Source organism: Leucoraja erinacea, chromosome 6 (genome assembly GCF_028641065.1).
Source record: "Leucoraja erinacea ecotype New England chromosome 6, Leri_hhj_1, whole genome shotgun sequence".
NCBI lineage: Eukaryota > Metazoa > Chordata > Chondrichthyes > Rajiformes > Rajidae > Leucoraja > Leucoraja erinaceus.
This window is the reverse complement of record NC_073382.1, coordinates 84560055-84582785: the sequence shown is the minus strand read 5'-3', so window position 1 is coordinate 84582785 and position 22731 is coordinate 84560055. Positions and strand designations below refer to the sequence as shown.

General features: G+C 47.7%; 1 protein-coding gene across 1 annotated transcript in view; it reads right to left on the bottom strand.

The window, feature by feature from the left end:
• Positions 1–17974: 17974 nt before the first annotated feature.
• LOC129698378 (LHFPL tetraspan subfamily member 6 protein) overlaps positions 17975–22731 on the bottom strand; it is a 99305-nt gene continuing 94548 nt past the window's right edge. Inside the window, exons 2-3 of the mRNA XM_055637495.1 lie at positions 22266–22364; positions 17975–19245 (exon numbers count right to left, since the gene is read on the bottom strand). Of these exons, the coding sequence (XP_055493470.1) occupies positions 19127–19245; positions 22266–22364 (218 nt within the window). The 3' untranslated portion in view covers positions 17975–19126. The remainder of the gene's footprint in view (positions 19246–22265; positions 22365–22731) is intronic.

The following is a 22731-nucleotide window of genomic DNA, read 5'->3' as shown; positions in this document are numbered from 1 at the left end:
ATAGGTGACATTTCGGGTTGGAAACTTCTGAAATCGAAAAACAGACCGTGTTTGGAATGTGTAGGAAAGAACTGCAGTTGCTGGTTTAAATGGAAGATAGACACAAAATGCTGGAGTAACTCAGCGGGTCATGCAGCATCTCTGGAGAGAAGGAATGTTCTTCCAACAGTTGGGAATGTTCTACAGACTCAAAACTCCTGAGCTGAAAGGTTGCCTGTCCATGTTCTCCGGAGATGCTGCCTGACACTCTGTGAGTTACTCCAGCACTTTGTGTCTTTTTTGTAAACCTACATCTATTCCTTAGATCTAGTGCTGGGAAGAAGCTGTCCTTGAACCTGGAGGTCACGGTTTTCAGGCTCCTGTACCTTCTTCCTGATGGTAGCAGCGAATGGGTCTTTGATGATGCTGGCTGCCTTTTTGAGGCAGCGTGTCCTGTAGATTCCTTCATTAGAGGGGAGGTGAGTACCTGTGATGGACCTTCGATGGTGGGGAGGTCAGTACCTGTGATGGACCTTCGATGGTGGGGAGGTCAGTACCTGTGATGGACCTTTGATGGTGGGGAGGTCAGTACCTGTGATGGACTGGGCAGTGTCCACCACTCTCTATAGTCTCCTTCGTTCCTGGGCGTTTGATTTACTGAACCAGGCCGTGATGCAACCAGTCAGTGTGCTCTCTACCGTACACCTGGAGAAGTCTAATAGAGTATTCAAAGAGTTTTTGAATGTTTTAATCTTAAAAAATGATAAAACATTCCCATAAAATAAGTGGTGGCCCGTCGGTAACGACGATGGCGGGTTGGGCAGTCTCAATACTGATGAGTTCTGACATGGCTCACAAGTCCAATCCGTGAAGCGTACAGTTGAGGGCAGTGGGGGCAGATGACAGGGCATCGCTGGCGGGCTCTGGGCTGCACCCTTCCTCCTCTCCCTGACTCTGGGCGCGAGACCACAATAGTGGAGATGGACCTTGACGCAATCTTTGTACCGTTTCCTGGGACGCCCACATTTCCTTTGTCCCTGGGAGAGCACGCCGTAGGAGACCTGTCGAGGCATGCGTGGGCAGGTCATCCATCCTGATGACCTGCCAAGTCCATCGGAGCTGTGCTTTGATGATCATTCCCTCGATGCTTGTGAAGCTGGATCAGTCCAATACTTCTAGGTTGGGCACTTTGTCCTGCCAGCGAATGCCCATGATGGACCGTAACGAGCGCATATGGAACTTCTCAAGTTGACGGATGTGGTTCCTATACAAGGTCCACGTCTCACAGCCGGAGAGCAGGCTGGAAAGCACAACTGCTTTGTAGACTTTGAGTTTAGTTGACAGCTTGATGTTGTGGTGGTTCAACACTCGTGTACACAGTCGTCCAAGTGCTTGACTGGCTTTGCTGATTCTCGTTGAGATTTCCTTGTCCAGGGAGCCATCAGATGATATTACACTTCCCAAGTATTTGAAGCAGGCGATGGCTTTCAGCTGTGTGCTGTCAATGTGCACACTTGGGGGCAGTGCTGCATAGTCTGGAGCCGGCTGGTGGATGACTTCCGTTTTGCTGAGGCTGATTGTGAAACCATAAGCCTGTGCTGGCCCCGCAAATGTGGTCACAGTGAACTGGAGATCAGACCCCTCGTGAGCTGTGAGGACGCAGTCGTCCGCAAAAAGGGCTTCGACAATGAGCCGTTCGTGCGTCCTGGTTTTGGCGTTCAGTCGTCGAAGGTCAAAGAGAGATCGGTCCAGACGGTACTTCAGGTACACGCCACGGTCGAGGTCCTGGAATGCGTGACTCAGGACGCTGCCGATGAAGGGGTTGAAGAGTACAGGGTGCAGAACACAACCTTGCTTCACTCCATTGGAGACGTTGAAAGGTGCAAAGGTTTCGCCGTTGACCAGAACTGTTCCTGTCATGCCATCATGGAAGAGGCGGATGATCTGGATGAACTTTCATGGGCAGCCGAGCTTATAAAGTATCAACCACAAAGCCTCCCAGTTGACCATGTCAAAGGCCTTTGTCAAGTTGATGAAGACTGCGTAGAGCAGTGGTTCCCAACCTTTTTTTGGCCATGCCCCACCTAATCACCTCTAAAATCCTGATGCCCCCCCCCCCCCCCCCCTGCTTTCCCTTGAGAGAAAACGGAGGAAATAGATATTATAAGGGTAACTTAGCAAAAGCTCTTTGAATCGTATTTCTAAATCCAATTCAATAAATAAGGTTCTCCCATGACCTCGCGCGCTTCGTGCGACGTGCATGAAGAGCGATGGCGCGGTGATTATGTAATAACTACACAATAAATACTTTTTTTACCCAAAAAAAATTATTTACTCAAAATAACATCTGAAACATAAACTACATATGTTTACCTGATGGAAAATCCAAAAAAATAAAAATCGAAAATTTGGACCAAGACATCCTCAGCTCAATTGCCCCCCTGTGGGGCGTACGCCCCACGTTGGGAACCACTGGCGTAGAGGTTGATGCATTTTTCCTGTATCTGTCTCACCGTGAAGATCATATCCGCAGTGCCGTGACCAGGTCTAAAACCACACTGAGATTGCGGCAAGCTTGCTTCCGCGACCTTATTGATTAGACGGTTGAGGATGACACGGATCCACAAGGAGATGACCCGGTAGCTGCCTCAGTCAGCTTTGCTATCTTTGTTTTTGAACAAGGAGTCCCTAAAATCATCGGGCATACTTTCTGTCTCCCAGATGCTGAACAAGATGTTGCACAGGGTCTTGGTGAGACCACACCTGGAGTATTGCAACAGTTTTTGTGGCTCCAAATCCTGAGGAAGGACTGATGGCCTATTGATCTCCATAGAGGGAGTGCAGAGACGGTTCACCAGACTGATTCCTGGGATCTGTCAGGACTGTCTTATGAAGAAAGACTGGATAGACTTGGTTTATACTCTCTAGAATTTAGAAGATTGAGGGGGGATCTCTTAACCTTTACAAAATTCTTAAGGGTTTGGACAGGCTAGATGCAGGAAGATTGTTCTCGATGGTGGGAAGTCCAGGACAAGGGGTCACAGCTTAAGGATAAAAGGGGAAATCCTTTAAAACCGAGATGAGAAGAACTTTTTTTTGTACACAGAGAGTGGTGAATCTCTGGAACTCTCTGCCGCAGAGGGTAGTTGAGGCCAGTTCATTGGCTATATTTAAGAGGGAGTTAGATGTGGCCCTTGTGGCTAAGGGGATCAGGGGGGATGGAGAGAAGGCAGGTACGGGATACTGAGTTGGATGATCAGCCATGATCATATTGAATGGCGGTGCAGGCTCGAAGGGCCGAATGGCCTACTCCTGCACCTAATTTCTATGTTGCGGATGGCGTCTTGTGTCTCAGGACCTGCTGCCTTGTAGAGTTCAACAGGGATTGCGGCCATGCCTGATGCCTCGCCTGTGCTGGTGTGACTGATGGCCTTCTTGATCTCTTCCAAAGATGGATGGAAGTCAAGGTCGTCAAGTGTTGGTTTCTCTGCGATCTGGTCGAGAGCGGCTGGGCCAACGGCAGAGGGTCTATTGAGGAGGTTGGCAAAGTGTTCAAAGAGTTTTTGAATGAGTCTTAACCTTAAAAAACAAAAAAAAACATTCCCAAAAAATAAGTACATTGTATTTAAAAAATGCTGGAAATGTCAAAGACTAGAGGCCATGAGTTTAAGGTGAGAAGGGCAATGTGTAAAGGAGATGTACGGGGCAAGTTTTTGTACACAGAGGGTGGTGGGTACCTGGGATGCGGTGCCGGTGGTGGCAGTGGAGGCAGATACGATAGTGGTGTTTAAGAGGTTTTTATCTAAATATACAGGGGGTGGAAGGATATGGATTACGAGCCGGTAGAGGAGATTAGTTAAACTTGGCATCATGTTCAGCATGAACATTGTCTGTTCCTGTGCTGCACACTGTTCTATGCATCACTATCAAATGTCCAGCTTTGTGGAAGGTTCCTTGAGCTACAACCTGTGTTTCTCCCACCACCAGTGTGCTACCAGAGTACATTTTGCGTTGGATTTCCAACGTCTATATTCCGACAATTTCGGCAGCACGGTGGTGCAGCGGTAGAGTTCCTGTCTCATAGCGCCAGAGACCCCGGTTCAATCCTGACTACGGGTGCTGTCTGTACGGAGTTTGCACGTTCTCCCTGTAGCTGTGTAGGTTTTCTCCAGGTGCTCCGGTTTCTTCCCACACTGCAAAGACGTGCAGGTTTGTCGGTTAATTGGCTCCAGTGAGGGCCACATCTATGATGGAAGAGGGGAACCCCCATTCCCTAAAGAATGAGGACATCTCGGATAACCTGGTATGAAACATCTCATCTTGGGCACAGATGAAGCGTAGACGGATGAATTTTGAGTAGGGGGATACAAGATACATTTATTTGTCACATGTGCCACTTGGCACAATGAAATGTGTGTTCACCGTACAGCCATACAATAAAAATAAAGTACACAACACACAATAGAGTCCAACATGAAACATCCCCACACAGTAGAATCATATGTTTCCCACTATGAGCGAAGGCACCAAAGTCAGTCATCTTTCTCTGATGTTTTTGATGTTCACCCGTGGTCGGGGCCTCCCGAGCCGTCCGCAGTCGCCGCTACGGGCAGCCCGCTGCTCAGGCCCGCTCGCCGAGATGTTGGAACATCCGACGTCGGAACGGGAGGCCAACCTCAGCGGCTTGGACCTCCAAATCGGCTGCTTCCCACTGGAGTCCGCTGCTCCCGACGTCCCCAGGCCACGCCGGGCGGAGATTCATGCTGGCAGCCCTCGGCAAAGGGCCCCAGGGACTCCGAGTCTTTGCAGGAGGCAGGGGGGGGAAGAAGTGTAGTCTAGATAGCTGTGGGAGTCAGTGAATTTATAATAGATGCCAGTTAATAGTCTGTCTTCTGAGGGAGACAGTGAGATCAAGAAACGCTAGGGAGAAACGCTACAGAGATGGTCCAAGTGGCTTATTGCAGGATGGAAATTAGTAGTGAAGTTGAAGTCTGTGAGTTCTGCATGGGTGCAGGCCGCAGCCCTGATTCAGTCATCAATGTAGATCCTCTAGCGAAATCTCATTGTGGTTGGATAGTTGGTCTGTTATCAAGACTCCAGCACTCGCACTCAAAGCCTTGTACATTTGTCATCAATGGAAATATTGTTTATAATGTTCAGATGTGCCATAACTTTAGTTGTACTTCATTCTTTTCTGCTCCTTTCCAGAGCTCCATATTGCCACAGCATTATTTATAGATGTCACTAATTACAATGGTGGGGTTTAATTGATCACATAAAACTATCATTTGATTGAATGTATTACCTTCATTTAAAATGATGACATTCTTCGAATAATAATCACGGGCCAGAAATCCCACTGGGAAAAGGCAGAATGATTGGTGATTTTAAACCATTCCAAGATTCTTTCAGGGAATTCCAAAGAGATGTCATCGCTTCCAGGATGTAGCAATTGGGCAAATTCCATACATCGCACGTCCACAAACGCCATGAAATTCAAAATCGTGACGATGTTGCCAGGACCCAAGGGCCTGAGCTACAGGGAGAGGGTGGGCTTTAATCCTTGGAGTGCAGGAGGATGAGGGGTGATATTATAGAGGTGTATAAAATCATGAGGCGAGTAGATAGGATGAACACACACAGCCTTTACCCAGAGTAAGCAAAATCAAAAACCAGAGAGCCGAGGTTTAAGGTGAGAGGGGAAAGATTTAATAGGAACTTGAGGGGCAAGTTTTTCACTACGTGGGTGTATGGAACGAGCTGCCAGAGGAGGTAGTTGAGGCAGGTACAGCTGTGCATGCTGTTCCCATGCTCCTGCATGCTGTTCAATGTCAATTCCCATGACAATGTCGGAAGAAGAGTCCCTACACAAAACCGTCACCTATCCATGTTCTCCAGAGACGCTGCCTGACCCGCTGAGTTACTCCGGCACTTGTGTCTTTATCAGGCGGACTTGGCATGGCTAATTATCTCCAGGCTGCCTTACACCTCCTTAGGCACAAGCATAAACCCCTTTACTCCTTGATGTGTAGCTGGTAAGCTTCTAGACTTACACCGACGTGGTTATGAGGGCTCAGGGAACGGGAGAGACTTGGATACACAATCTTCTCCTCTCTGACTTTAAACTTTGCAATTTAGAGATACAGCGTGGAAACAGGCCACTCGGCCCACTGAGTCTGCGCTGACCAGCTATCCAGTACTATCCAACACATGCTAGGGACAATTTATCCTCCATACCAAAGCCAATTAACCTACAACCTGCATGTCTTTGGGAGTGTGGGAGGAAACCGGATCACGTGGAGAAAACCCAACAGCACCTGTAGTCGGGATCGAACCCGAGTCTCAAGGCGCTGTAAGGCAGCAACACTACCGCAGCGCCACCTGTAGATCTCTTCGATGGTGGGGAGGTGAGTACCTGTGATGGACCTTCGATGGTGGGGAGGTGAGTACATGTGATGGACCTTCGATGGTGGGGAGGGTCATGGACCTGGTGCATTATTGTCACGTGCAAACACACACAGGGATCCTTCCATGCGTACAACCCAGCATTGCCATACCCAAGCAGAATCACACTAATTCCTTTAATTTATGCTTCATAATTAAAGTTCTGCCTGCTGTGGGAAGCAGATTATTCCCCTGTTCCCCCGAGAACTTTCATCTCCTCTTCCACTTGCTTGCTTGTTCATTCCCTGCACGTCCTGCAGTCATGTCCCCAGTTGGGCCGAGTGTGGAGAGTGGGAGAGTCCGCAGGCTGTGCAGGGCCTCTGCGATCAGCTGCAGGCCTCCTCCTTGCGTCCCAGGGCACTCGGGAAGAAGCACCACATCAGTAGGACCAGCTGGCTCCGGCGATTCACTGAGCTTCAGCGACACTGACCCCCACGAGGAAAATCCTCCCCGACACCAAACATGTTTCCGTTAAAGACAATACTACATAGAACAGTGCAGCACGGGCCCTTCAGCCCGCATCATCTGAGCCGAACATGATGCCAACTTACAATGATCCCCTCTGCCTGCTCGTGATCCATATCCCTCCATTCCCTGCATATCCACCTGCCTATCTAACAGCCCCAGACACCACTATCGTATCTGCCTCCACCACCACCTCTGACAGCTCGCACCACACACCCAGCACTCTCTGTGTAAATAAACTAAACTAAACTCTGTCTGTCCACCCTATCTATGCCTGTCATAATGTTATACTCTTCCATCAGGTCTCCCCTCAACCTCTGATGTTCCAGAGAAAATAATCTCAGTCAGTCCTACCTCTCCCTATAGCTGAAACTCTCTGATCCAGGCAGCACTGCTAAACCTGCTGGAAGAACTCGATGAATCAACAGCACGGAAACAGGCCCTTCGGCCCAACTAGCTCATGCCGACCAAGATGCCCCACCTGCCCGCGTTAAGAATATCATAGTTGCTGAGGTTAGTGTTGTGCGGGGTTCAAGAGCCTGATGGTTGCTGGGAAGAAGCTGTTCTTGAACCTGGAGGTCACGGTTTTCAGGCTCCTGTACCTTCTTCCCGATGGTAGCAGCGAGATGAGAGCGTGGCCAGGGTGGTGTGGGTCTTTGATGATGCTGGCTGTCCTTTTTGTGGCAGCGCTTCCTGTAGATCCCTTTGATGGTGGGGAGGTCAGTACCTGTGATGGATTACATTAGGATAAAACATTTAATTTATTCATAGCATTTTCTCCGAATAAGGGCAGTATATTTTATCAAAGACTATAGTTTGCAGCAACTATTCCAGGAGGTGTGGTGGACTACTTAACTCATGAATGCTTCGGGGAGTTGCGTAAGCAATGCCTGTGAATGGGTGGCTGCCTTAATGTTCTGCTCACCATATCTCCTCCAAAGGTTCAATATTCTCTTAGTTGCTCATTGCCTTTCGAGTTGGTCTCCCTGACTTTCATACAGGCTGGGACTTTATTCCTTGGAGCGCAGGAAGCCGAGGGGTGATCTTATAGAGGTGTACAAAATCATGAGGGGAATGGATAGGGTGAATGCACCGAGTCTTTTACCCAGAGTAGGGGAATCAAGAACTAGAGGAGATAGATTTAAAGTGAAGGTTTTTTAAAAGATTTAACAGGAACCTGAGGGGTAACCTTTTCACACTGGGAAATGGAACAAGCTACCAGAGGAGGTAGTTGAGGCAAGTACTATCACAACATTTAAAAAACATTTGGAAAAATACATGGATAGGAAAGGTTTAGAGGGATGTGGGCCAAACGCAGGCAGGTGGGAACTAGTGGAGATTGGGCATGTTGGTAGGCGCGGGCAAGTTAGGCCGACGGGCCTGTTTCTGTGCTGTGTGACTCTATAACTGTATGATCTATTCGAGTGATCAGTATTGAGTCGGTGCCCACATCCATCAGCCACTTGTACAACCACTTAGTACGTTTATGTTCTGTGTCAAAGAATACATTTGCAGCCACTCGGCTGAAAGATGTAATTATGAGGAAAATGAAACTCCAGCAGTCTGTAAACAAGGAACCCATGTTTCACTTTATTATATTATTAAACATTAGTACTAACATTAATTCCCATCGAGAGGAAGTAATGGAATGTTTCATTTTCATATTTTAAATTACTTCCTTGTTAATTATTAATAGAGAAAGTAGCGTTAGCATTGTAGATTGTTCACCACTGCACTGGAACATAGAATACAGAAGAGCACAGGAACTGGCCCTTTGGCTCACAATGTTTGTGCTGAACAAAATGCTAAGTTAAACAAATCTCCTCTGCCAGAACGTGATCCACATCCATCCTTTCCCTGCATACCCACGTGCCTATCTGAAAGCCTCTTAAACACCACTATCGTATCTGCCTCCACCACCACCCCTGGCAGCACGTTCCAGGCACCCACCACCCTCTGTGCAAAAAAAACTTGTCCCGCACAGAATTCATGGAAGGAAGCAGAGGGTGGTGGTGGAAGATTGCTTTTCGCACTGGAGGCCTGTGGCCAGTGGCGTGCCTCAAGGGTTGGTGCTGGGCCCATTGCTGTTTGTGGTTTATATCAACGATTTAGATGAGAATCTACGAGGCGGGATTAGTAAGTTTGATGATGGCACCAAAGTGTGTGGTATCGTAGATTGTGAAGATGGTGATTAGCAGGATCTTGATCAGCTGGCCAAGAGGGCTGAGGAGCGGTTAATAGCATTTCATGCAGCGAAGTGTGAGATGTTGCATTCTGGGAAGTCAAACCCGGGCAGGACCTTCACAGTAAATGACAGGGGCCTGGGGAGTGTTGTAGAGCAGTGGGATGAAAAAGGCAGCCAATATTATCAAAGACCCTCCACCCTGGCCACACTCTCATTTTACTCCTGCTGCTGGGAAGAATGTACATGAGCCTGAAAACCTGAGCTGCTTTGATGATGCTGGCTGCCTTTTTGAGGCAGCGCCTCCTGTAGTTCACTTCGATGGTGCGGAGGTCAGTACCTGTGATGGACCGGGCAGTGTCCACCACTCTCTGTAGTCTCCTTTGTTCCTGGGCGTTTGAGTTACTGAACCAGGCCGTGATGCAACCAGTTAGTGATTACACCTGGAGCAGTTTGGTAGAATATTCCTAGACACCCCAAATCTCCTTCAAGAAGGTAGATGACATGCAGGAAGGGACTGCAGATGCTGGTTTACATTGAGGATAGACACAAAATGCTGGAGTAACAGCGGGATAGGCAGCATCTCTGGAGAGAGGCGTGGGTGATGTTTCGGGTCGGTAACCTTCTTTAGACTGAGAGTCACGGGAGAAGAAGCAGGAGATATGGAAGTGTACAAAGAGAATGTAAGGTGTGGAAAGGACAGATTAAAGCAGACAATGGTCAAGGAAACCTAGAATGGTTTATTGCTGGCTGGGGGAAGGTGGGAACGAGGCATAAACGGCAAAATTAAACAGGAGGACAGTGAAACTAGTCGAAGAACGAGGATGGGGGAGGGGCGGAGACAGAGGGAAAGCAGGGGTTACTTGAAGTTAGAGAAATCAATATTCATACCACTGGGATGTAAGCTGCCCAAGTGAAATATGAGGTGTTTTCCTCCAATTCTGCCCAGGACAGAAAGGTCAGTACGGGAATGGGAGGGGGAGTTAAAGTGTTTAGCATCCAGGAAATCACCTAGGCCTAGACCAGTGGTTCCCAACCTTTTTTTGGCCATGCCCCACCTAATCACCTCTAAAATCCTGATGCCCCCCCCCCCCCCCCATGTGGTGATATGTAATTTTGATAGCATTGATAGATTTCAGTACCTCATTAAGTACAGGAGAATTATTTTTCGACACTAAGTTCTCTCTATGAATAACACAGTGCACAAGAAGCATTTCCGGATTCTCATCTTTCATCAATTTTAAGCAGCCATTTTTCTTGCCCATCATAACAGGAGCACCATCAGCTGCACAAGATGTTGTTTTCCATTGGTATATTGTTGACATCTAAGTAGTGTTTTAGTTTATTATATATATCAGTGGCGGTAGTGGTGGTCTCTAACGATTTGCAGAATAACATTTCTTCAATTGCCCCCCTTAAAAATCAAATTGCCCCCCTGTGGGGTGTACGCCCCACGTTGGGAACCACTGGCCTAGACGGACTGAGCAGAAGTGAAACTATCACCGAGCCTGCGCTTGTTCTCGCCGATATATAGGAGTCCACACCTGGAAAAACGGATACAGTAGATGAGGTTGGAGTTGGTGCGTGAACCTCTGCCTCACCTGAGAGGGCTGTCGAAGTCCTTAGATGGAGTTGATGGAGGAGATATAGGGACAGGTGTTGCATCTCCAGCGGTTGATTTGATCTGTTGTTTTCATACCTTGCATGTTCTTTGTACCCTTCCATCACCCCGGTTTCCCTCTCCCCTGACTGAAGGTCTCGACCCAAAACATCACCCATTCCTTATCTCCAGAGATGTTGCCTGACCCGCTGTTACTCTAGCAAAGTAGACTTGACATTTGACAAAGCCACTTGATCATATAACCATATAACAATTACAGCACGGAAACAGGCCATCTCGACCCTTCTAGTCCGTGCCAAACACATAATCTCCCCTAGTCCCATCTACCTGCGCTCAGACCATAACCCTCCATTCCCTTCCCATCCATATAACTATCCAATTTATTTTTAAATGATAAAAACGAACCTGCCTCCACCACCTTCACTGGAAGCTCATTCCACACCACTACCACTCTCTGAGTAAAGAAGTTCCCCCTCATGTTACCCCTAAACTTCAGTCCCTTAATTCTCGTCATGTCCCCTTGTTTGAATCTTCCCTACTCTCAGTGGGAAAAGCTTTTCCACGTCAACTCTGTCTATCCCTCTCATCATTTTAAAAACCTCTATCAAGTCCCCCCTTAACCTTCTGCGCTCCAAAGAATAAAGCCCTAACTTGTTCAACCTTTCTCTGTAACTTAGTTGTTGAAACCCAGGCAACATTCTAGTAACTCTCCTCTGTACTCTCTCTATTTTGTTGACTTGACCTGCAATTCTTGCTGAATATAAAATAAATAGCAACAAGATTACCAAAACTAAATTTAATAGTGCTCATAACCATAGCATACAATTCCTCACAGGTCAACATACTGGAAAATTCTTTATAGTCATAAATTGTGGAAACAGGCCCTTCAGCCCATTGACCACACCGACCAGCATGTCCCATCTACACGAGTCCCACTTGCCTATGTTTGGCCTATATTCTTCTAGTCAAGAGTCAAGAGTGTTTTATTGTCATATGACCCAGATAGAACAATTAAATTCTTACTTGCAGTAAACCTGTCCAATCCATGTACCTGTTCAAATGTTTCTGAAAGGTCGTGATATTTATCTTTGTATCTTTGCAACCACCGTTATGCCAGCGTCCCACAGCGAGGGTCGGTAAAGTGTCTCGACCCGAAACGTCACCTATCCATGTTCTCCGGAGTTGATGCCTGACCCGCTGAGTTACTCAAGCACACCGTGTCTTGTGGTTCACATCACTGAACACTTCAAAAAATCTGTTCTGTTAAAACATTAAAACCACCGCAAGCAAGTGGAATATATCAAAGGAAGGAATCTTGTTCCCATGCTAACTGAAACAGCCTGAAAAGATAAACTTAAAGGGGAGAAAGTGCCCGAGATTTGGAAGTTCCCCCCATGCAACAGTGACTTCCACCTGCATTATCGATGGGACTGGCCACGCATGTTACATTCCTAACATAGACACAAAATGATTCACACTTTAAGTCTGAGCACAAAAGGATGTATGAGAATGTCATATTTCTGAGAACTGATGTTTAACAGAATTCAGTTATAAGAACGTGCCATAAATAATAGGAACAAAAGTCCATGCAGCTCTTCAAAGCTGGAGTAACTCAGCGGGACAGGCAGCATCTCTGGATACAAGGAATAGGTGATGTTTCGGGTTGAGACCCTTCCTCAAAGTCAGGGGAGAGGGAAATTAGAGATATGGAAGGGTAAGGTGTGAAAACGACAGATCAAAGCAGTCGATGATCAGGGAAATGTAGAATGCTTCATTGTTGGCTGAGGGGAAAGTGACGAGGCATGCAGTTAAATTTATCATGAGGACAGAGAAACTAGTTGGATAACGAGGTTAGGGAAGGGATAGAGAGAGGGAAAGCAAGGGTTACTTGAAATTAGAGAAAGGACCCATTCCTTCTCTCCAGAGATGCTGCCTGACCCGCTGAGTTACTCCAGCATTTTGTGTCTATCTTCAATATTCATCCTGCTTGGTTGTAAGCTGCCCACATTGCTACCTGTTTGTTCAACAACAAAGCTCGTACTGTCTGCGGGCTTTGACAGCCTGCTGGCTTTCACGCATCCCACGGTTTGGTTTGGTTTTGGGTAAACAGAAAGTATTTCTTTGTGTACCTAACCCATTGGTTTCGAAACTCCCCAACCTCTGATCATTGACCTGTCCCTACAGCCCCACACCTGACGTGAGTCTCAAACCTGCTTGAGTGTCAGAACCACGTGGCCCATAGAACACAGAGCAGTGCAGCATAGGACCAGGCCCTTCGGCCCACAATGTACGTACTGAGCATCTTACCAAGTTAAACTAATCTCCTCTGCCTGCATGTGATCCATATACCACCCCCCCTCCCCCCATTCACAGGTTTATAAACTCATGTTATAGAGCTTCACCACATCTATTGCCTTCAAGATTCAAGATTCAATTTAATTGTCACATGTACCAAATAAGGTGTGGTATTATGCAATAATAGTGTAAGGCTGAGCAGAGGGGCACTAGGACCCTGTGTGCCAGAAGCCAGGCTCCAGTAACCGGATGTGACTGGAACCCAGGGTGTGGGCAGTTAGGGAGTTGCCTGGGCTTACACACGAGGCTGTTGCTGTTGCTGCTGTTGTACAGATTAAAGATATACTCTGTTTACGTCGTGGTACGAGCCTTATTACAAGCATAACTCGACATAAGGTACAGTGAAATTTGAGTTACCCATACAGCCATACTAATTAAAAAGCAAAAATACACACAGCACATAAAATAAATGTTAACATAAACATCCACCACAGTGGAATCCACGTTCCTCACTGTGATGGAAGGCAATAAAGTTCAGTCATCTTCCACTTTGTTTACCGTGGTCTGGGGCCTTTGAACCCTCCGCACTTGCCGTTGCCGACGGTCCGATGTCCAGACCTTCTCATCGGGATGATCGGAACTCCGGTGCCGGGACGGATCGGTACGGATCGGATCGGAACACCCGGAGCTCGGCCGCTTCTTACCGGAGACCGCAGGCTTCACCATGTTAAAGTCCACAGGCCCTGCGGCCGGAGCTCCAACACAGGCGATCCTCGGCAAAAGATCCCAGGCACCGCGATGGTAAGTCCGCGGCCCCGTCCGCGGCTTGAAGCTCCGGGCCGGTCTCCAGGAAAGGCCGCACCGCTCCACGTTGTAGGCCGCAGGGAGGACGGAGATGCGACACGGTAAATCGTATCTCCGTCGAGGTAAATGACTGGAAAAAGTTTCCTCTGATCCCCCCCCGAACTCCCCACATAAAACATACCAAGAGACATTAAAACAAACATTCAAAACATACTTAAAATAATAAAAAGAGAAGGGACAAGACAGACTGCTGGCGAGGCGGCCATTATGGGCACCATTATGATCATATTAATCTCTACAGTATAACCATATAACAATTACAGCACGGAAACAGGCCATCTCGACCCTTCTAGTCCGTGCCGAACACATATTCTCCCTGTTGTGAGATAAATGAAACTTTCACTACTTGTAATTAACTTAACTTTATTTAAGCTTTAAGCAACTTATTTCTGCAATACACAAACTCAGAAACGTCTGGCAAACAGCACATGCGCCCACTTCACTCCCCTAGTCCCATATACCTGCGCTCAGACCATAACCCTCCATTCCTTTCTCGTCCATATAACTATCCAATTTATTTTTAAATGATAAAAACGAACCTGCCTCCACCACCTTCACTGGAAGCTCATTCCACACAGCCACCACTCTCTGAGTAAAGAAGTTCCCCCTCATGTTACCCCTAAACTTCTGTCCCTTAATTCTCAAGTCATGTCCCCTTGTTTGCATCTTCCCTCCTCTCAGTGGGAAAAGCTTTTCCACGTCAACTCTGTCTATCCCTCTCATCATTTTAAAAACCTCTATCAAGTCCCCCCTTAACCTTCTGCGCTCCAAAGAATAAAGCCCTAACTTGTTCAACCTTTCTCTGTAGACGTTTATAAGACCATGAGGGAAATATAAATGATGAATGAACAGAAGGACACAAAGTGCTGAGTTACTCCAGCGCGTGGGTGTGTGTTTGACACAAGGTTCCAGCTGCTGTGGTTCCTCATGTCTACCATTTGCCAGGCTTTGGCTGGCCCCCACCTCTCTTTTCCAGTTACTCCAGCACTCTGTGTCTTCTTTAGTGAGCCAGCACCTGCAGTTCCTTGTTCCCACCACGGTTTTCGATGGGGCGTTGAGTTGGCTGCAGTTCAAGGCTTTACTGACGCAGGAGGAAACTTTGTGGATCACAGCAGAAGCTCTCTCACAATGGCCACTGTGTGCTGACCAGAGGCAACAGCTAGATGCTTGGAGGACCATGGAACAAGCTCGGCACAGCCCTGATTATAGCCGCTTTCATGTCACAATGCTTGCACCATGCCAACCACTGCCACAGATGAGAGGTTTTAGTAACAAGTTCAAATCAAGTTACAAGTGGCATAACAGTGGGAGCTACCGCAATAACAAAGGATAGAAGTTCAGGTGTAAAGATGCTGGTGATTTATATACAGATGGTGGTGAATTAAATAGTTTGCTTCACTTCTAGAGCCATCGAGTCGTACAGCATGGCACAGGCCCTTCGGCCCAACTCACCCATGCCAACCAACATGTCACATCTATACTAGTCCCACCTGCCCACATCCCTCTAAACCTTTCCTATCCATGTACCTGTCCAAATGTCATGGAAATGTACAACACGACAACTGGCCCTTCGGCCCACCTTATCCGTGCCAACCAAGTAGATATAATATAGCCCCATTTGCCTGCACTTGGACAATATTCCTCTGAAACCTTCCTATTCATATATCTGTCCAAATGTCTTTTGAAGTCATAATTGTATCTGCTATACCTTCCTCTGACATGTTCCAGATACGGACTACCCTCTGAATGAAAACGTTACCCTCTGAGGTTCCTCTTAAATCTCTCCCCTCTCACCTTAAGCCTGTGCCCTCTAGTTTGAGAATCCTTTACCTTGCGAGAAAGACTGTGAGTGTTCACTTTATCCGTGCCCCTCATGATCTTGTACACCTCAATAAGGTCACCCCTCAGCCTCCTACGCTCCAAGAGAAAAGTCCTAGCCTATCCAACCTCCTCCTATAACACAAGGCTGTAATCCCTGGTGCATCTGTAAAATCTGAAAAGTGGGATAACATAGAACTAGTGTGAATGGGTGATCGATGGGCTGATTTGGTGACTCGTTGGGCTGAAGGGCCTGTTTCCATGTTGTATCAGTCAATCAATCAAAAGATTAATTGCAATCCCTAAATTATGTCATAAAGAAAAGATTCAGTCATAAATGCCACTTTTACACACAAATCAAAGCAATTTTAATAAATCTGAGTGAATGTGGATGATGCTTATCACAAATTCATCGTTTAATAAAATCCGTACACTGATGTTGTGGAATATTAATATACAAAAGATTGTAATTGGAAGAGACACAGATTGGAAATAACCACAAAGCCAGCAGGTAGATTGGAACATACGTACTGAATTGCAGGTTCCCTTAAAGAGTAGTTTGAAACGTTTACTAATGGCGAAGATATTCTATAAAGATGTAAAACACAAAGTGCCGGAGGAACTCAGTGGGTCAGGCAGCATCTGGAGAGGGAATGGACAGACAAAGTTTTGGGTCAGGACCTTTCTTCAGACTGCTGGAGTAGGGGGGAAAGAAAGCTGGAAAAGAGAGTTGGGGGGCAGGACAAAGCCTGACGAGTGATAGGTGGGTACAGGTGAGGAGGGGGGGGGGGGGGGGGGGGGACAAGAGATGGCAGATGCTGGAATCTTGAGCAAAACACAAAGTGCTGGAGGAATTCAGCGGGTCAGGCAGAACCTGTGAAGAGAATGGACAGACGACATTTCGAGTTTCATGCTCAGCACTCGCATTGTGGGCCGAAGGGCCTGTTGCAGTGCTGCACTGTTGTATGTTAGATGGGCCGGGACAGCTTTAGAAGACTGGTGATCAACAGATTCTGATAACAGTGGCACACTGAGCTGCCCCAAGCTCCAGATCATTGATGAATGAAGTGGCCCTTGAGTGGATGCTGCTTCCACTGGCCATGCACACACTGAGGCATGAAACTATTAAGACTGAAGAATCTCAACAAACACTCCATCAACATTCTCCAGGTGTAACGTAGAGAGCACACTGACTGGTTGCATCACGGCCTGGTTCAGTAACTCAAACGCCCAGGAACGAAGGAGACTGCAGAGAGTTGGTGGACACTGCCCGGTCCATCACAGGTACTGACCTCCCCACCATCGAAGGTCCATCACAGGTACTGACCTCCCCACTGTCGAGGGAATCTAGTTTAGAGATACAGCATGGAAACAGGCCCTTCGGCCCACCAGGTCAGTGCCGACCAGCGATCCCCGCACATTAACACCATCCTACACCCACTAGGGACAATTTTTACATTTACCAAGCCAATCTATCTACAAACGTATGTCTTTGGAGTGTGGGAGGAAACCGCATATCTTGGAGAAAACCCACAAACTCCGTACAGACAGCGTCCCTAGTCAGGATCGAACCGGCGTCTTCAGCGTCGCTTTCGCTGTAAGCCAGCAACTCTACCGCTGCGCCACCGTGACCGCCCAGGAGACACTGCCTCAAAAAGGCAGCAAAGACCCACACCACCCCGGGCCACGCTCTCATCTCGCTGCTACCATCGGGAAGAAGGTACAGGAGCCTGAAAACCGTGACCTCCAGGTTCAAGAACAGCTTCTTCCCAGCAACCATCAGGCTCTGGAACACTACGCTAACTCCAACTGAATACAAACTATGAACTGGCTTGGTTCTACTAGAGGCAAAGTCCAATGTCCGCAATGAGCTAGAGGTGGATCTGACACGTTCATAAGACAAAGGAGCAGAATTTGGCCATTCGGTATGTCTAGTCTGTTCTGCCATGAATCATGGCTGATCTATTTGTCCCTGTTATCCCCTTTACCCCATGGGACAATACCCAACTTATGATAACAGGGGAAGAAGCTGTTCCTGAGTCAGGTGGTGCGCGCTTTCAAGCTTCTGTACCTTCAGCAGGATGGGAGCGGGGAGAAGAAGGAATGACCGTGGGACAAGTCTTTGATGATGTTGGCTGCTTTTCTAAGGCAGCGTGAAGTGTAGATGGGGTCGATGGTGGAAAGTGGTAATGTACGTGGATTAAGCAGAAATATTAGCTGTTGAGACTTCGAGCTCTGTTATTACATTACAACTTAGTTTTCCCAATGTTGGGTATATTGATGGAAAAAAATTAATTATTCATAAATGCAGCTTAATGTTTAATTGAAGTGCGTATCGGCCCCGTTTTGTCTACAATAAAACAGGGCCTTAACCTGTATAACGAAACAGCAATAACACTGACAATCATAGCTTACAGAAATATATTCAGAATTGGATTAAGTTAGCCTTGAATACAATCTAGCTGGAGGCAATAACTTTGTTATTACGTACATTAACTAGTGTTTGATTTTTTTCCTAAAGTGGATGTGTGTAAAGTGTGTGTTTGTGTGTACGAATATATATTACACATATAAAAGTATATACACGTACTTTAAAAAAAATGTCTTTTCTAGTTAAATTGGTCCGTGAAACACTTTATAAAAAGCAAATGAAACTCTAAGGGGAATACATTTTGTTCAAATGCTCCATGATGAGTGAGATGTAATGAAATACTCATCACGTTATTGCTTGTGTGATGATTGAGGGGATGCTTTCTGTTGAGGGAGGGTGTGCGTGTGAATATGACTGAACACATTTGGTTGTTTCTCCACAGAACAGGGGCCCGGCTGTTTTGTAAACACTCCCTCCGATCTGCTTTATAATGGAGCCAGCTCGCGATATTCCCTATCCAAGCAGGGGCGTTTTCCACATGATAGATACAAAGTGCAGGAGTAACTCAGTGGGTCAGGCAGCATCTCTGATTAGAACATGGGACCAATGACATTCTTCGACCCGAAATGTCACCTATTCTTTTTTTTTCCAGAGATGCTGCCTGTCCCCGCTGAGTTACTCCAGCATTTTGCACCTATTTTCGGTATAAACCAGCACCTGCAGTTCCTTCCTTCGCAATGTTTGCCTTATGACAGCTCAATTGTGACATTGACGCTGGGCTCCCTACTTCACAAATGTTGGGGGAGGTTCCTACTCGAAGCACTTTGAACAAAAAAGTTCATCCCAGACTTATCTTCCTCCTCGAAGACTTGAAAGACCTTCATCGAAACAAACACAGAAGAAAGAAATATCAAAAACGTTGGCCTGAAGTCTCATGTTCAGCTGGGAATTTTCTCATTTCAAGTCCGATATGGAGCAAGTTCGGTGAAGAGACTTTGGAAAAGTTCCCAGAAGGTATTTTGCTTGTAACATTACTCCTCCGCAGTTCTCTTGCCCAGAACTGTTTCTCTGCCCTTATTTGGGGGTTTTAGTATGGATACTGTTTCTGTTTCTTGCCAGCGAAGCAAGCTAGCCAAGTGCAGAGAAGCATGGTAACGGCCGCACCTCCTGCAGTGCAGTAGAACGCCCATCCCAGCTGACACGTACCTGCAACAAAACACAAATGCATCACACACACGCCGCGACATTGCACAACAATCTTGCCAGGGCTCGAGGGTCCGAATCATAGTCTCACGGCGTGGAAACAGGCCCTTCGGCACAACTTGCCCACACTGACCAACATGTCCCATCTACAATAGTACAACCTGCCAGCGCTTGGTCCATATCCCTCTAAACCTGTCTAAATGTTTCTTAAATGTTGCGATAGTACCTCCCTCAACTAACTTCTCTGGCAGGTCATTCCACACACCCGCCGAGTCTCACCGAGTCCGTGCTGACCAGCGATCACCCTGTGTGAAAATGTTACCCTTCAGGTTTCTATTAAATCTTTCCTCCCCTCACCTTAAACCTATGTCCTCTGCTTCTCGACTGCCCTACTCTGGGTAAAAGATTCTGTGGATTTATCTGATCTATTCCTTTCATGATTTTGTACACCTCTGTAAAATCAATCCTCATCCTTCTGCCGTTCCTACCTTCTCCTGAGGAGAAGGCAGGAACTGGGTACTGATTGGGGATGATCAGCCATGATCACATTGAATGGCGGTGCTGGCTCGAAGGGCCGAATGGCCTACTCCTGCACCTATTGTCTATTGTCACTCCAAGACACTTCCCGGCCAGTCTCCACCACCTCAGACCCCATCTTCAGGGGTCCTGCGAGAGCTCAGCATGGAAGGGAGACCTTGGGATAGAAATGTCATGAAGGGAGCGGTTTAGTGTTTTACCTACACGCTCTGCACTCTGAGCTTACTGAATACAGGGTTACAGGGTTTCCTTTATTGTCATTCAGACCGAAGTCTGAACGAAATTTCGTGCCTGCAGTCATACATACATACATTACAATAAAAAACAACAATAAACACTCATTAACATCCACCACAGTGAGTCCGCATAGCACCTCCTCACTGTGATGGAGGCAAAAAGTCTTAGGTCTGCAGTCTCTTCCCTCCTCTTCTCCCTCTGCGCTGAGGCGATACCCCACCGGGCGATGTTAAAACAGTCCCGCGGCTCAATCACCGCGGCCCGGGGTGGTCGAAGCTGCCGTCCACCAGTCCTGCTGACGCAGCCGCTGGCTCGCGGCCGAACCCCGGACTCAGGTCACCGCCACCACAACGCCGTCCCAGCCACCGGAGCACCGTTCCAGCCCCGAGCCAGATCGCCCTCATGTAAGTACCGTTCAGCCTCGCGCCAGGTCGCGCCCGACATGGGCACATGGGCGCCGCTCCTCCCTCGGGCTGGGCCGCCCCGACATGGGCGCCGCTCCTCCCTCGGGCTGGGAGCGCCGTACCTCCCCGAGCTCGGCCACTCCGACGGGAGCACCGTTCCTCCCTCGTGCTGGCCGCCCTCACGGGATCGTCACAGCCCCTCACGGAAGCCCTGTTCCAGCCCCGAGCCGGACCGTCCTCACGGTCAGCGAGCTCAGGGCGAGTCCTGGCGGGCTCTGCCTCCTGAGCCTCGAGGTCGCCAGCTCCGCCATTAGGCCTCAGTGCAGACGGAGGCAGAGAAGGGGAATACGACAAAAAAGTCGCATTCCCCCACAGGGAGAGACTGCAAGCCCTGTTTCAACCCCCCCCCACCCCCAAAACACAAACTAAAAACCAAAATCTAGACCAAAATGAAAAAAAACAACACAAAAAAGCAAAAACAAACGGACTGCAGGTGAGCTGCTGCTGCCAGGGCAGCGCCGCCACTTCCGGAATAGTGAAAGGCCTGGACAGAGCAAAAGTGGAGAGGATGTTTCCACGAGAGGAAGTCCCTGGACTAAAAGTCACAGCCTCAGAATAAAAGGACATAACTTTACAAAGGAGATGAGGAGAGATTTCTTTAGTCAGAGGGCGGTGAATCTGTGGAGTTCACTGCCACAGACGGCTGTGGAGGCCGCAGAAAATATGTGGGTGTTTTTAAGGTAGGCTTAAGGGCCTGTCCCACTTTCACGACCTAATTCATGACCTTTTTTACTCGTGGACATTTTTCATCGGGCTAGTAAAATGCCCCGACCTACTTGATGCCACGAGTACCTACGACTAGCATCACAATCTACCTACGACCCACCTACCACCTCATGACGACCATGCTGCGAGTATGACTCGAGGGAAAACTCGGCAGAGGTCGTGCATTGGGTCGTGAAACATAGAAACATAGAAATTAGGTGCAGGAGTAGGCCATTCGGCCCTTCGAGCCTGCACCGCCATTCAATATGATCATGGCTGATCATCCAACACAGTATCCCATGCCTGCCTTCTCTCCACACCCTCTGATCCTCTTAGCCACAAGGGCCACATCTAACTCCCTCTTAAATATAGCCAATGAACTGGCCTCAACTACCCTCTGCGGCAGAGAGTTCCAGAGATTCACCACTCTCTGTGTGAAAAAAGTTCTTCTCATCTCGGTTTTAAAGGATTTCCCCCTTATCCTTAAGCTGTGACCCCTTGCCCTGGACTTCCTCAACATCGGGAGCAATCTTCCTGCATCTAGCCTGTCCAACCCCTTAAGAATTTTGTAAGTTTCTATAAGATCCCCTCTCAATCTCCTAAATTCTAGAGAGTATAAACCAAGTCTATCCAGTCTTTCTTCATAAGACAGTCCTGAAATCCCAGGAATCAGTCTGGTGAACCTTCTCTGCACTCCCTCTATGGCAATAATGTCCTTCCTCAGATTTGGAGACCAAAACTGTACGCAATACTCCAGGTGTGGTCTCACCAAGACCCTGTACAACTGCAGTAGAACCTCCCTGCTCCTATACTCAAATCATTTTGCTGTGAAAGTGGGACTGGCTCTATAAACAGATTTTTGATTAGTACGGGTGTCAGGGGTTATGGGGAGAAGGCTGGAGAATGGGGTTGAGAGGCAAAGATAGATCAGCCACGATTGAATGGTGGAGTTGGCGCGATGGGCCGAATGGCCTAATTCTACTCCTATCACATTAACTTATGAGCTATGACATGAGAGAACATTTTAATGGATGGTGCATCGGTGCGAGAGAGGTACTGGCTGGATGTTTAGACCCTTACCGAGCTCAAATTGGTCAGAGAGATTGCTGCAGGTCTGTCGCACCTCCTCACTGTTCCAGCCCAGTGGGTAAAGGGCACATCCTGATCCGATCAGCAGACCTGCCCAATGCAAGGATGAAAACCAACATTACATGATTACACTGGGACGAACAAGAAATATTCCTTATAACATCAATTAGACTTTAGACGTTCAAGTTGCAGCAAGGAAACAAGGCCCTTCATCTCACCGAGTCCGTGCTGACCAGCGATCACCCTGTACACTAGCACTATCCGACACTCCAAGGACAATTTACAAATTTACCATAGCCAATTAACCTACAAACCCGCACGCCTTTGGGAAGTAGGAGGAAACCGGAGCACCCGGAGAAAACCCATGCGGTCACAGGGAGAACGTACAAAACTCTGTACATGCCAGCACGTAGTCAGGATTGAACCCGAGTCTCTGGCACAACTCTACCACTGCACC